Source organism: Chlorocebus sabaeus, chromosome 14, assembly GCF_047675955.1.
Source record: "Chlorocebus sabaeus isolate Y175 chromosome 14, mChlSab1.0.hap1, whole genome shotgun sequence".
Lineage (NCBI taxonomy): Eukaryota > Metazoa > Chordata > Mammalia > Primates > Cercopithecidae > Chlorocebus > Chlorocebus sabaeus.
The window spans coordinates 42420372-42434277 of record NC_132917.1 but is presented as its reverse complement, the minus strand read 5'-3'; the positions used below and the strand labels follow the sequence as shown (position 1 = coordinate 42434277).

Sequence of the window (13906 nt, the reverse complement as noted above, 5' to 3'; positions counted from 1 at the left end):
CAAAACCTGCCACTGCTTTGCCAACTAAGTTTATATCATATTCCAAATCCTTCATTGCCATCTCAACAGTGTTCACAGCATCTTCACCAGGAGTAGATTCCATCTCAAGAATCCACTTTCTTTGCTCATCCATAAGAATCAACTACTCACCCATCCAAGTTTTACCATGAGATTGCAGCAATTCAGTCAGTCATATCTTCAGGGCCCACTCTCATTGTAGTTTTCTTGCATATTATATCCACCATATTTGCAGTTAATTCTGCCACTGAAGTCGTAAACCCTTCAAAGTTATCCACGACTGTTGGAATCAACTTCTTCTAAACTCCTATTAATGTTTATATTTTGACCTCCTCCTATCAATTACAATTGTTACTGGCATCTAGAATGGAGAATACTTTCCAGAAGGTTTTCGATTGACTACTCAGATCCATCAGAGGAATCATTATCTATGGGAAGTATAGCCTTAGGTGATGTTATTTCTTAATAATAAAATGTGAAAGTCAAAACGTCTCCTTGATCCATAGGTTCCAGAATGGATGTTGTGTCAGCAGTCATGTAAACAATATGCACCTCCTTGTACATCCCCATCAGAGCTCTTGGATGATGAGGAGCATTATCAATGAGCAGTTTTTGAAAGGAATCCTTTTTCCTAAGCAGTAGGTCTCAACAGCAAGCTTAAAATATTCAGTAAACCATGCTGTAAACAGAGGTGCTGTCATTTAGGCTTTGTTGTTCTATTTACGGAGCACAGGCAGAGCAGATTTGGCATAATGCTTAAGGGGTCTGGGATTATTGGAATGGTAAATGAGGACTGGCTTCAAGTTACTAGCTGCATTCACCACTAATGAGAGAGTCAGCCTGTCCCTTGAAGCTTCTAGCTATGAAAGTCCTAGATGGCATCTTCTTCCAATAGAAAGCTGTCTTACCTACATTGAAAATCTGTTGTTTAACGTAGCAGTCTTCATCAGTAATCTTAGCTAGACTTGGATAACTTGCTGCAGCTTCTACATCAGCACTTGCTGCTTTACTTGCACTTTTATGTTATGGTGAAGAATTTTTTCCAGCTTCCTCACCTCTCAGTCTTCACAAAATTGAAGAGAGTTAGGGCCCTGCTCTGGATGAGGCTTTGGCTTAAAGGAATGTTGTTGGTGATTTGATCTTCTATCTAGGCCACTAAGACTTTCTCCACGGTATCAGCAGTAAAGCAGTAAGGCTATTGTTTTCTTTTTTAGAGAAAGTCTCATTCTGTTGCCCAAGCTGGAGTGCAGTGGCACAATCTTGGCTCACTCCAACCTCTGCCTCCCAGGTTCAAGGGATTCTCCTGCCTCAGCCTCCCGAGTAGTTGGGAATACAGGCACACACCATCACACTTGGCTAGTTTTTGGATTTTTAGTAGAGACGGTGTTTCACCATGTTGGCCAGGCTGGTCTCGAACTCCTGGTCCCAAGTAATCCACCTGCTGCGGCATCCCAAAGTGCTGGGATTAAAGGCGCGAGCCACTGAGCCCAGCCTGTTTTGCTTTCTTATCATTCATGTGTTCACTGGTGTAGCTTTTTTTTTTTTTTTTTTTTGAGACAGAGTCTTGCTCTGTCGCCCAGGCTGGAGTGTGGAGTAGCACTTTTAATTTCCTTCAAGAACTTTTCCTTTGCATTCACAACTTGACTAACTGGGGGAAGAGGCCTGGCTTTTGGCCTGTCTTGGCTTCTGACACGCCTTCCTCACTAGCTTCATTTCTTGCTTTTGATTTAAAGTGAGAGATATGCTACTCTTCCTTTCACTTGAACACTTACAGGCCACTGCAGGGTTGTTAACTGGCTTAAGTTCAATATTGCTGTGACTTGTAAAATAGGGAGACCCCAGGAGAGAGAAAGACAGTTGGTGGAGCACTCAGAATACACAGCATTTATCAGTTCAGTTTGTCCTCTCATATGGATACAGTTCATGGCCCCAAAACAATTACAACAGTTACATCAAAGATCATTGATCACAGATCACCATAACAGATAATAATGAAAAGGTTTGAAATGTTGCAAGAATTACCACAATTTGACACAGAGACACTGTCCTGTTGGAAAAATGGCACCAAAGGACTTGCTCAACAGGGTTGCCACAAACCTTCAGTTTTTTAAAAAGCTAGATATATATGAAGCACAGCAAAAACAAAGTACATTAAAATGAGCTAATTTTGTACTTCTAAAATTGGAAGTGCTGGCCAGGCCACACCTATAATAGCATCCCTTTTGAGAGGCCGAGGTGGGAGGATTGTTTGAGGCCAGGAGATCAAGACCAGCCTGGGAAACATAGAAAGGCCTCATCTCTATTTATTTATTCATTATTTTTCACAAAGAACAGTAAAATTGCAAGTGCTGATAACTTTTAGACTTTGCCCTGAACATTGCTTCTTCCACATGAGGACATGTATATTTGAGTTTCAAGATACATTTGTTTCACAGAACTGCAAACATGCAGAAAAACATACCTTCTAACAGCATTTCTGGAATGTCTGCCTGATATCTAGGTCCCACTCTGATTTCACCTTTGTCAGCTAATAGCGTTTTCAATGAGGGGTCATAGACCAATGAGTAGAAGAAGGTATCCTGAAAAATATGACAAAATATGTAAGTATACTTAATTCCTTCTACTTTTTATAAAGCATTAAAATCAATGTCACTATAATGAACACATAAACCCCAGAGAGTATATAAAATTTCATTTTGGTGAATAAACTCATAAATCTTTAAGGAGAGCATGGTGTTACTGTCATCATGTAAAACAGTACAAAATTAAATCGAGCCAAAAGAAACAGCCTGAAACAAAGTAGATTATAAAGTTCTATTATTTGTTTTAGTCTAAAAGAAAACCATTTGCTCTCTAAAGCAGAGTTTCAAAAGCTAGCAAAATTAAACCATAACTCCAAGGTAAGACACCTAAAGTCAAATCATCTTATAAACTTCTGAAGTCCACACCAAACAGAAGGGAAGACTTCACAGATACCAGGTACTCTTTTGTAATGTTCATCCCAATTTTTAGTCAAAAGATTAAAAGGTATACATATCTCACATTAAACTATACATGAGTTGAACTTGTATGTGGTTTACTGTTATAATAATATCACTTTGTAAATATTTAATTAAACATGTATTAACTATAATTCTGCAGTTCTTTAAGTACTGAGGCATGCGTCTGTACATATAGACAGATATACAAACATAGCTATATACATGCTCACCAGCAGCATACACACCAAAATTTCCGGTCCTCCCTTACAAAGCTCGTATGTCCTTGTTTCTGAGCCTAATGGGCAAAATGACCTGGCACCAGTCCTTTGTTGAATTCCATATAACCACTAGAGATTATCTGAACCAGCAAAGTCCCGTCTTCTGCTTCCCACTATGATCCCAAAGATCATCTGCTGCCCAATTCTCTGTATTATATCCTGGAAGGACCTGTCCCTACTACCAGAAATTTACCAAGCCCCAGCCAAGGAAACTGCAAATAAAAGATAATCTGTCAGACAGTATAAGTCTCTCCTGTGGGACCTCTTACATACTGTGATAAGGGGAAAGGGAAAAAAACAGAGTTATTCCATCCACTGAGAAATTCTGTGCTGTATTTTATTCATTGCTCACTGTCAGGAAAAAAGATTTAAACAAAAAAACTGTTAAAAAAAAAAAAAAACAAAAAGCGGGGGGGGACACCAATACGTGACAATTTATGCATATTGTTAAAGTGCTATCTAAGGAAAAGAAAAAATCTGCAGGAATAGATAAAACAACCAGCTTACGCCAGGCGCGGTGGCTCATGCCTATAATCCCAGCACTTTGGGAGGCTGAGGTGGGCAGATCACCTGAGGTCAGGAGTTCGAGACTAGCCTGGCCAACATGGTGAAACCCTGTCTCTACTAAAAATAGAAAAATTAGCTGGGCATGGTGGCAGGCACCTGTAATCCCAGCTACTTAGGAGGCTGAGGCAGGAGAATCGCTTGAACCCAGGAGGCGGAGGTTGCAGAGAGCCGAGATTGCACCATTGCACTCCAGCTTGGGGGACAAGAGTGAGACTTCGTCTCAAAAAACAACAACAACAACAAAAAACTTAACAAAGCTACAGGGGATGGTCACTATGTAATCAGAAGTGTTTTATTTTTTGTTTTGCTTTAAAGACATGAGTAATAAATATTACTCAGTAACTGAAGTTATTGCCCCTGGCTCACCATCAGATTTTTTTTTTCTATTTCATTAATAGAGATGAGCACTCACTATGTTGTCCAGGCTGGTCTCAAACTCCTGGGCTCAAGCAATCCTCCTGCCTCAGCCTCCCAAAGTGCTGGGATCACAGACATGAGCCCCCACACGCAGCCACCATCAGATTTAAAAGCAGAGATATGCTGGGCATGGGGGCTCACGCCTGTAAACCCAGCACTTTAGGAGGCTGAGGCGGGCGGATGACCTGAGGTTGGGAGTTCAAGACCACCCTGACCAACATGGAGAAACCCCATCTCTACTAAAAATACAATATTAGCCAGGTTTGGTGGCACATGCCTGTAATCCCAGATACTCGGGAGGCTGAGGCAGAAGAACGGCTTGAACCTGGGAGGCGGAGGTTGTGGTGAGCCGGAGATCGCACCATTGCACTCCGGCCTGGGCAACAAGAGCAAAACTCCGTCTCAAAAATAAATAAATAAATAAAAGCAGAGATACTTCAGGTCACTTGTTATCTGTAAAACCTATTAACATGCTACTCCAATAAAAACAGGAGCTTGCCATACTCTACAATATAATAAGATGAAATGATTATTTGGGTCATATAAGTTGCTTAAAATCCTTAGATTTGTATGTCCTGATATGGGAAAATATTCAAAATATGTTTGGTTTATAATAGAAGTTGTAAAAAAAAAAAAAAAAAAAAAAAAAAAAAAAAGAAGAAGAAACGGTTCCAGACAGGCCAATTTCAAGAACACAGAGTTAAAAATAAAGGATGATAAAGTTATTCTTTGGGTTACCGTCTTCAACTATGCCAATCTCAATATTTTATTTTTAAGTGTTTATATATTTAGGGGGTAAAAGTACAGAGTTCTTATATGCATACATTGTGTCATGGTAAAGTCTGGGCTTTTACTGTACCCATCAATAGTGAACACTGTACCCAATAGGTAATTTTTCAATCCTCACCCTTCTCCAATGTCTATTTTTTATTTTTTTTTAGATAGGGTCTCACTCTGTCACCCAGACTGGAGGTGCAGTAGCGCGATCTCGGCTCACCACAACTTCCACATCCCAGGCTCAAGCAATTCTCTTGCCTCAGCCTTGCGAGTAGCTGGGATTACAGGAATGCACCACTATCTCCTGACTAATTTTTGTACGTTTAGTAGAGACGGGGTTTTGCCGTGTTGGCCAGGCGGGTCTTGAACTCCTGACCTCAAATGATCCACCCGCCTTGGCCTCTCAAAGTGCTGGGATTCCAGGCATGTGTCACCACGCCCGGTTAATTTTTGTACGGCCTGGCTAATTTTTGTATTTTTAGTAGAGACAGGGTTTCATCATGTTGGTCAGGCTGGTCTCAAACTCCTGCTCTCATGATCTGCCCGCCTCGGCCTCCCAAAGTGCTGGGATTACATGTGTGAGCCTCCGCGTCCGGCCAAAAAAAAAAATTTAATACAATGAAATGCATTGAATATTTTGCCTTTTTCTTTCTGCTTCTGTGAAATAATGCTAATTTCTGGGCACTTATCATTATCCATACTATAATCCATTCTGTTGGACAGACTAATGACAACTCTATCATCTAAATTTTACAGAGGTAAGTTATAAAGTCTATAAGCCTTTTTTCTGCTTTGAATATGTATTTTCCTGTTAGTTTTCTTATTTCCTATTAGGTTTTCTAATGTATAGTAGGTTCTGCATGATTGTATCAAACTTTTTCTGTTATATTTTCTTCACTTGAAATAAATGAGCAACATTTGAGTTTAAGATTTAAAAAGAAAAAAAAAAACAGGCCAGGCACAGTGGCTCATGCCTCTGATCCCAGCACTTTGGGAGGCTGAGGAAGGTAGATCACCTGAGGCCAGGAGTTCAAGACCAGCCTAGCAAACATGGCAAAACTCCATCTCTACCAAAAACACAAAAATCAGCCGGGTATGACAGCAGGCACCTGTGATCCCAGCTACTTAGGAGGCTGAAGCATAAGAATTGCTTGAACCTGAGAGGCGGAGGTTGCAGTGGGCCAAGATCACATCACTGCATTCCAGACTGGGGGACAGAGCGAGACTCTGTCTCCAAAAAATAAAACATACACATATGTAATAAAGCTTTTGGGGGAGAGGAAAAAAATCAGAAAGATTAAATACTGAAGCATCACTGACACTAAAATATGTTTCCCACCATACAAATAACATTGCTTTAAATGTCACCTAAAACTATGCATACCATGAAATATTGTGCTTATAAGAATTTCCTCCTTTCAATGAAGCGTATGCTTTATCTCAACTTGTTAACTACATTTCTTGTTAAAGTTTAGTAAAAAATATTTTTAACTGACAACATTTATTAGGATTCCAGAAAGCAGACCACCAATGGTAAAATCTCATCTGGAAAGAGTCTAAAAGAAAAACCATTTATTCAAGAAATAAAAACAAAAACAAAACATAAAGGGGAGCTAAGCACACTAAAGCATTAATTTCATAAAGTCAAAAATATTCATCCACTATCAACTAAATCCATGTACCATTCTCTATAATGTCTTTCATTACCAACTGAAAAACAGACACAGAAGTTTTTGCTAACCCTTATCTCAGATAACCAGAAAAATCAAATTTACCCAAATGCATTCTAGTCATTACAGTTTTACCATAATACTGCTATTAATATGATGGTAGAATAATACTTTTGTACAAAAAGAAATAAATTCCAAGGAAAGAGCTTCATGTGAAATAAAGGGGGAAAAAAACAAAACAAGTATGATTGTGAATTACCTCTTTATCAAGATATGACAATACTGATTCTGTCTCATTCAGAAGGGCAACACTGCACTTTCCCCTGTTGAAAGAGAAAAAAAGAATAAATGTAACAAAGGCCACCTCACCTTCTCAGTGATGAGAAATACAAAGTTAAGAATGTGAGATTGGTATTAAGAAACTACATGGCAGTTAGGAATATATATTTTTTCAAACTATTTAAATCCACTTTACAATCCTATAAAAAAAGGCCATCTTTATAGGAATTTCTTGAGAGGCTAGCCTGCTGGAGTAATTGTGTTAGGCAATAAATCCTAATAATATACAACACTTTATAGGTAGCTTCTGTTTATTCAAGAAAAAAGAGTACAATGAGACCTTCAGACTCAGAGTTAGTTTCTGAACCTGTAAATAGATATTATGAGGTAATTTTATACAGGGCTGTGCAGACAAAGCCACCACCACACAAACCAATGCCTAAATAATATTCAGATTTTTATGAGCAGCCACTAACTACATTTAAGAACCTAAAAATAATATACATTCATATCAGGATACAACTAATTCATCTTTATTGAGATGACTCTAAAACTAGTTAAAATTTCAACACATGGAGCTTTCTATAGAGCAAGGGGCAAAATAAACATCGACAGATCCACGGACCTTGCGGTCTGACAGCACTTACATTTGATCTGAGTTTGGAAACTAATGTCTATTTTTATAAGGCTTGTCTAGACTCTGAGAAAAACTGAGGTTATGTAGGTAGAGGCATTTATTACAAGCACTTTCAAAATGATCCTAACCAGCCTAAAAAAATCAGTATAGCTAATACAAATCTGACAGGAGCATTTTGAAGATTATTCCAGTTACAAATACTGGTCAGGGCTCACAATGTTTCTTTAAAATGTCATAAGATCATTTGATTTTCTAAACAAAAATTAAGACATCTCCAAAAGCCAATATGCAAAAACAAAGATATCACATATATATTAAGTGAGACGTTAGAAATTAGCAGGGCATAGTGGCACATGCCGATAATCCCAGCTATTCAGGGGGCTGAGGCAGGAGAATCGCTTAAACCCAAGAGGCAGAGGTTGCAGTGAGCCGAGATCGTGCCATTGCACTCCAGCCCAGGTGACAGAGTAAGACTTCATCTCAAAAAAAAAAAAAAAAAAGAAAAAAGAAAAAGAAAGAAAAAAAAAGCTAGAAAAGCTTGCTGTTGGATCACCAGAGTGAAATACAATTCAAAGAAAAAAATAACCAAAAGCAAAATAAAATACTGAAAGTGCTAACACATTGGTCAAAAGTTACAGTTTGCTAAAACATTTTGCAACTATATACTCTTTAAATTAAAAAAAAAAAAAATCCCCTTATAAAAATGTCTTTTTCTGGTAATCACTGCAGGCTAGAAAGCTCTCTTTGAGAGCATGTCAAATCTCTAACATGGTTACTAGAAGTGTTTATAAAGGTTTTCTTTTTTTTCTAACATTTTATTCAAGTAGATTAGTGAAGCAAAAAAAATTAACATCACTTTAGCACACATAGCAACACTGAAAAGACAACAATTGGGCCTGGCTCCCACCTGTAATCTCCACACTTTGGGAGGCCGAGAATCACTTGAAGCCCAGGAGTTTGAGACCAGGCTGGAAAACACAGCAAGATCTCGACTCTACTAAAAATTTTTAAAAAATCAGCAGGGCATAGTCCCAGCTACCGGGGTTGGGGGACTGCTTGAGCACAGGAGGTCTAGGGTGCAGCGAGCTGTATTTGCACCACCGAACTCCAGCCTGGCCAAAAGAGCAAGATCCCATCTCAAAAAAAAAGAAAAGGCAACAATTACCTGATATGTTCTCATAATAGACAGAATTGCAACTAGGGAAATTGCTCTGCTGCCATTAGCACATCTACAACTGCCATAGAATATCTATGACATGTGACTATGTGCTCACACATGCAATATGCTTAATAAATGGGGTTTCTAAAAATAGTTTTTGCTTTTTTCCCCTCATTAACAGCTGACAAAGCAGTATTTCTAACATTTGATAATTAATCACCTAGAAAAAAATAAAGCCCCCTTTTAAACAAAAATAAGTTCTCTAAAGTCACTTTTGTTTGTTTTAATGGGGAGGAGTAAAACCTGCTCAATTTTATTTTAATAGGTACTTTTTTTTAAGGCTAGTCAAGTGAAACAGTGATAGCGGAGAAGAAACAAAGAAATCTGTAACTGGTTATAAACACTACTGCACTGGGCCCAGCCAATACCACTGTCTTTAATAGTCACTTGACTTCTAAGGATTAACAGACACTGAAAATTCAAACAAACAATATAGCATACTTTAAAAGTCTCTTCCATATGGTCTGAAATAACAAAAGATTTTAAATTATAAAACCTTTATTTTCATAATTATATTAGGAAATAAGGAAACATGGGTTATAATGAAATATAAATTCTTTTTGGAAATGTAGTTTTTATACAAAGATGAAAGGATAGTAAGTGATCTAAGTTTCAAATTTTTTCTTTAATATAGCTATATTGTACATCTCCCCAAATTAAAAATGAAAATCTAACATTTAAAATTTTCATGTACATATATTAACAGCTAACAAAGAGGTTGAGTCAGATTTATTTTATGAAGTAAATATGAATATATAATTAACACATATATTACCATGCCAAGAGTTGTTGATAAAAGTGGTTTAAAAAGAGATTTAAAGCGTTAGTTTCCGTTATGCCAAACAAATCTTGGCTCATAGATAAAAACATGGTAAATTTTAAGCTAACCCCAACCTAAAGGAACTATTATCAAATTCTGTATACAGATACCACAGGCAATTTATACTGAGTCTCAAGCAATGAATATAATCATGTGTCATGTATGATATTTTAATCCTTAAATAATAAAGATACCCAAGCATGATATGAAGTATATCAAAGACTACAACACAAAGACCACTCCAGGCCCATATAATCACCCATACTACTTTTCTACACAGAACCACAAAGGAGTACAGAATTGCTATAAAGAAAACCTACTTTCCCATAGATCATTCAAAAGGGTTTTCAAAGTATAATCTGTTTGAGAGACTGTGCAGGGTGCTGGGACACAAAGACATGTGAATAAATAATTATGACAAAACACAGTCACACGCTTAACATCAGGTGCTGATCAGCCTGGCATCTGCTACTTGCTTAAGGGTATGTCCCATATAGTCCTACAGACTGAAAAATATATGTAAAAATGTACACACAGGTTATATATTTCTTTTATCTAAAGCTAGTACATATTTGCATAAATGAAAGAGGAGGGCCGGGCGCGGTGGCTCATGTCTGTAATCCCAGCACTTTGGAAGGTCGATGCGGGCGGGTCATGAGATCAGGAGTTCGAGACCAGCCTGGCCAACATGGTAAAACCTTGTCTCTACTAAAAACACAAAAATTAGCTGGGAGTGGTAGCACACGCCTGTAGTCCCAGCTACTGGAGGCTGAGGCAGGAGAATCACTTGAACCTGGGAGCCAGAGGTTGCAGTGAGCCAAGATCGCGCCACTGCACTCCAGCCTGGTGACAGGGCAAAACTCCATCTCAAAAAAAAAAAAAAAAAGGAAAGAAAGAGAAGGAAGTTTAAATTAGTGGTCATTTCCCGTCTGTAGACTTTCTTATCTTTTTTTTTTTGTTTTGAGAAAGGATCCAGTTCTGTCACCCAGGCTGGAGTGCAGAGGCATAATCACAGCTACTACAGCCTCAACTTCCTGGACTCAATCAATCCTCCCACCTCAGCCTTCCCAGTAGCTGAGACTACAGGTGTGTGCCACCATGCAGAGCTAATTTTTTTTATTCTTTGTAGAGACAGAGTTTTGCTATGTTGCCCGGGCTGCTCTCAAACTCCCTGGCTCAAGCAATCCTCCCACCTTGGCCTCCTAAAGGCTGGGATTAATGACATGAGCCACCACACCCGGCCCAAACTTTCTTTTACCTTGATACAACTGAGGCAGTGACTACCTACTTACAAAAGTGCAGATGTCTTAGTGCCATACCAGACTTACTGAATTTCAATATCTTGGGATGGGTCCAGGAATCTACATGATTAACAAACATCACCAGGTGGTCTTTAGGTTCACTAAACTTAAAAACCATTCCTGGTCAGGTGCCGTGGCTCACGCCTGTAATCCTAGCATTCTATGAGGCCGAGGCCGGCAGACTGCCTGAGCTCAGGTGTAGTTCGAGACCAGCCTGGGCAACGTGGTGAAACTCCGTTTCTTTTTTTTTTTTTTTTTTGAGGCGGAGTCTTGCTCTGTCGCCCAGGCTGGAGTGCAGTGGCACTATCTCGGCTCACTGCAAGCTCCGCCTCCTGGGTTCACGCCATTCTCCTGCCTCAGCCTCCCGAGTAGCTGGGACTACAGGCGCCTGCCACCACGCCCGGCTAATTTTTTTGTATTTTTAGTAGAGATGGGGTTTCACCGTGTTAGCCAGGATGGTCTCGATCTCCTGACCTCGTGATCCACCCATCTCGGCCTCCCAAAGTGCTGGGATTACAGGCTTGAGCCACCGCGCCCGGCCGAAACTCCGTTTCTACCAAAATATAAAAAATTAGCTGGGTGTGGTGGTACATGGCTGTAATCCCAGCTACTGGGGAGGCTGAGGCACAAGAATTGCTTGAACCTGGGAGGAGGAGGTGCAGTGAGCCAAAATCATGCCACTGCACTTCAGCCTGGGTGACAGAGTGAGGCTCTGTTTTGGAAAAAAAAAAAAAAGAAATATTCCTATAGATGCAGACTTTGACATTAAACTTGCCTTGTTCAACAAACGATATTATTGCTTTATTAAAGAAAGACATTTTTCTCATTGGCTTTACAAGTCTTACATTTGCCACAAACTCTAGATTCTTTTTTTTTGAGACAGAGTCTCACTCTGTTGCCCAGGCTGGAGTGCAAGTGGCGTGATCTCACCCTCACTGCAACCTCCACCTCCTGGGTTCAAGCAATTCTCCTGACTCAGCCTCCCAAGTAGCTGGGATTACAGATGCCCACCATCACACCCAGCTCATTTTTGTATTTTTAGTAAAGATGAGGTTTCACCATGTTGGCCAGGCTAGTCTCGAACTCCTGATTTCAGGTGATCCACCCACCTCGGCCTCCCAAAGCGCTGGGATTACAGATGTAAGCCACCTTGCCCGGCCCAAACTACAGATTCTTAACATTTCTTCATATAAAGAACAATGGCAAAATATTAGGTTCTGGGATTGGTAAATCAGTGAGTAGACAGTTTTTACAGCACTTAATACAATGAACACAATGAACAACCAAATAAAAAAAAAAGATCAAAGATGCAAAATGCTTTCAGAAGATTAGATTTCTCAACAGCAACCGCACAAAACAGAATAGCACAGATTCAAAATTCTGAGAGAAGTGATTTCCAAACCAGAATTCTATGTCTAAAATCATTGGCCAAGTGTGAGAAATATTTTTAGATATGAGAACAAAAACTTTTACATTTTTAGAAGACTTAATCAAAAGACAAAGGTAAAACAATGATAAACTCCATGAAAAACAAAAGTTTATACAAGAAAGAATACATAATACTGACATGTTCATAAAACACGAAGATTGTTTACTAAGTTAAATAAAAGTTGTAATAATATTAAAAACAGAAGGCAAAGGGAATAGGGAAGAGAGAAGTAAAGGTAAATTCCTACAACTGAAAAATTAATAGTAGGACTATAAGAACAGTATAAATGCAGAAGCCACCATTGAGAAGAGTTGAAAATGACTACAGCGTGGGAACCAAGCAAATGACTGCCCTGGATATTATTAGACAGCCGTATCCATATACTTTTAAAAAGTACGAAAATTTAAATTTAAAATGAAAGGGAGTGATACGGTTTGGCTCTGTGTCCCCACCCAAATCTCATCTTGAATTGTGATCCCCATAATCCTCATATGTCGAGGGAGGGACCCAGTGGGTGGTGATTGGATCATGGGGGCAGTTTCCCCCATGCTGTTCATGACAGTGAGTTCTCAACATGATCTGATGGTTTTACACGTGTTTGACAGTTTCTCCTTCTCCTCTCGCTTCTCTCTCTCGCCTGCCGCCAAGTAAGACATGCCTGCTTCCCCTTCCACCATGAATGTAAGTTGCCTGAGACTTCCACAGTCGTGCAGAACTGTGAGTCAATTGAAACTCTTGTCCTTATAAATTACCCAGTTTCGGGCAGTTCTATAGCAGTGTTGAGAACAGACTAATAAAGAGAAAACCCTAATTAAAATACATAAATTTGCATGAATACACCACCAAGGGAGTAAGGATTATGTACAATAACTCTGTGTATCAGGTTTTCTCAACCTTGGCACCAATGGTAGACATTTTGGGTCAGATAATTTTTTGTTGTCAGGCTGTCTCATGCACTGTAGGATGTTTAGCAGCATCCCTGGCCTCTATGCAGTGGATGACAGTAGCACCCCCTCATCCATTTGTTAGAGCCAAAACTGTCAAAATTGTCAAATGTCCCTGGGATACAGTATCACTCCTGGTTGAGAATCACTGCTCTACATTAAGAAAACTATGGTTTTCTTAATTATATCTTGGTAACAAACATTTAAGATCGCATATATTAAGTGAAAGAATATGATTTTTTATGGACTTTTTTTTGAGACAGGATCTTGCTGTCACCCTGGCCAGAGTGCAGTGGCGTGATCTCAGCTCACTGCAGCCTCCACCTCCTGGGCTCAAGTGATCCTCCCAACTCAGTCTTCCGAGTAATTGGGACTACAGGCATGAGCCACCAGGCCCTGCTAACTTTTGTATTTTTTGTAGAGACAGGGTTTCACCATGTTGCCCAGACTGGTCTAAAACTCCTAGGATCAAGCGATCCTCCTTGGCCCCGCAAGTGCTGGGATTATAGGCGTGAGCCATCAAACCTGACCCTGGACCTCTGCTTTTTTTTTTTTTTTTTTTTTTTTTT

At 39.4% G+C, this 13906-nt stretch overlaps 1 protein-coding gene across 8 annotated transcripts in view; it reads right to left on the bottom strand.

Annotated features, from left to right (window-relative positions):
• The window catches only part of MTA3 (metastasis associated 1 family member 3), a 259198-nt gene that overhangs the window by 108780 nt on the left and 136512 nt on the right, over positions 1-13906 (bottom strand). For all 8 annotated transcript variants that reach the window (XR_012095274.1, XR_012095271.1, XR_005243315.2 and 5 more), the window contains exons 5-6: positions 6968-7031; positions 2480-2597 (exon numbers count right to left, since the gene is read on the bottom strand). Coding sequence is in view for 3 of the 8 variants with exons in the window: in XM_038006850.2 (XP_037862778.1) it covers positions 2480-2597; positions 6968-7031 (182 nt within the window). In the remaining 5 variants the exon portion in view is untranslated. The remainder of the gene's footprint in view (positions 1-2479; positions 2598-6967; positions 7032-13906) is intronic.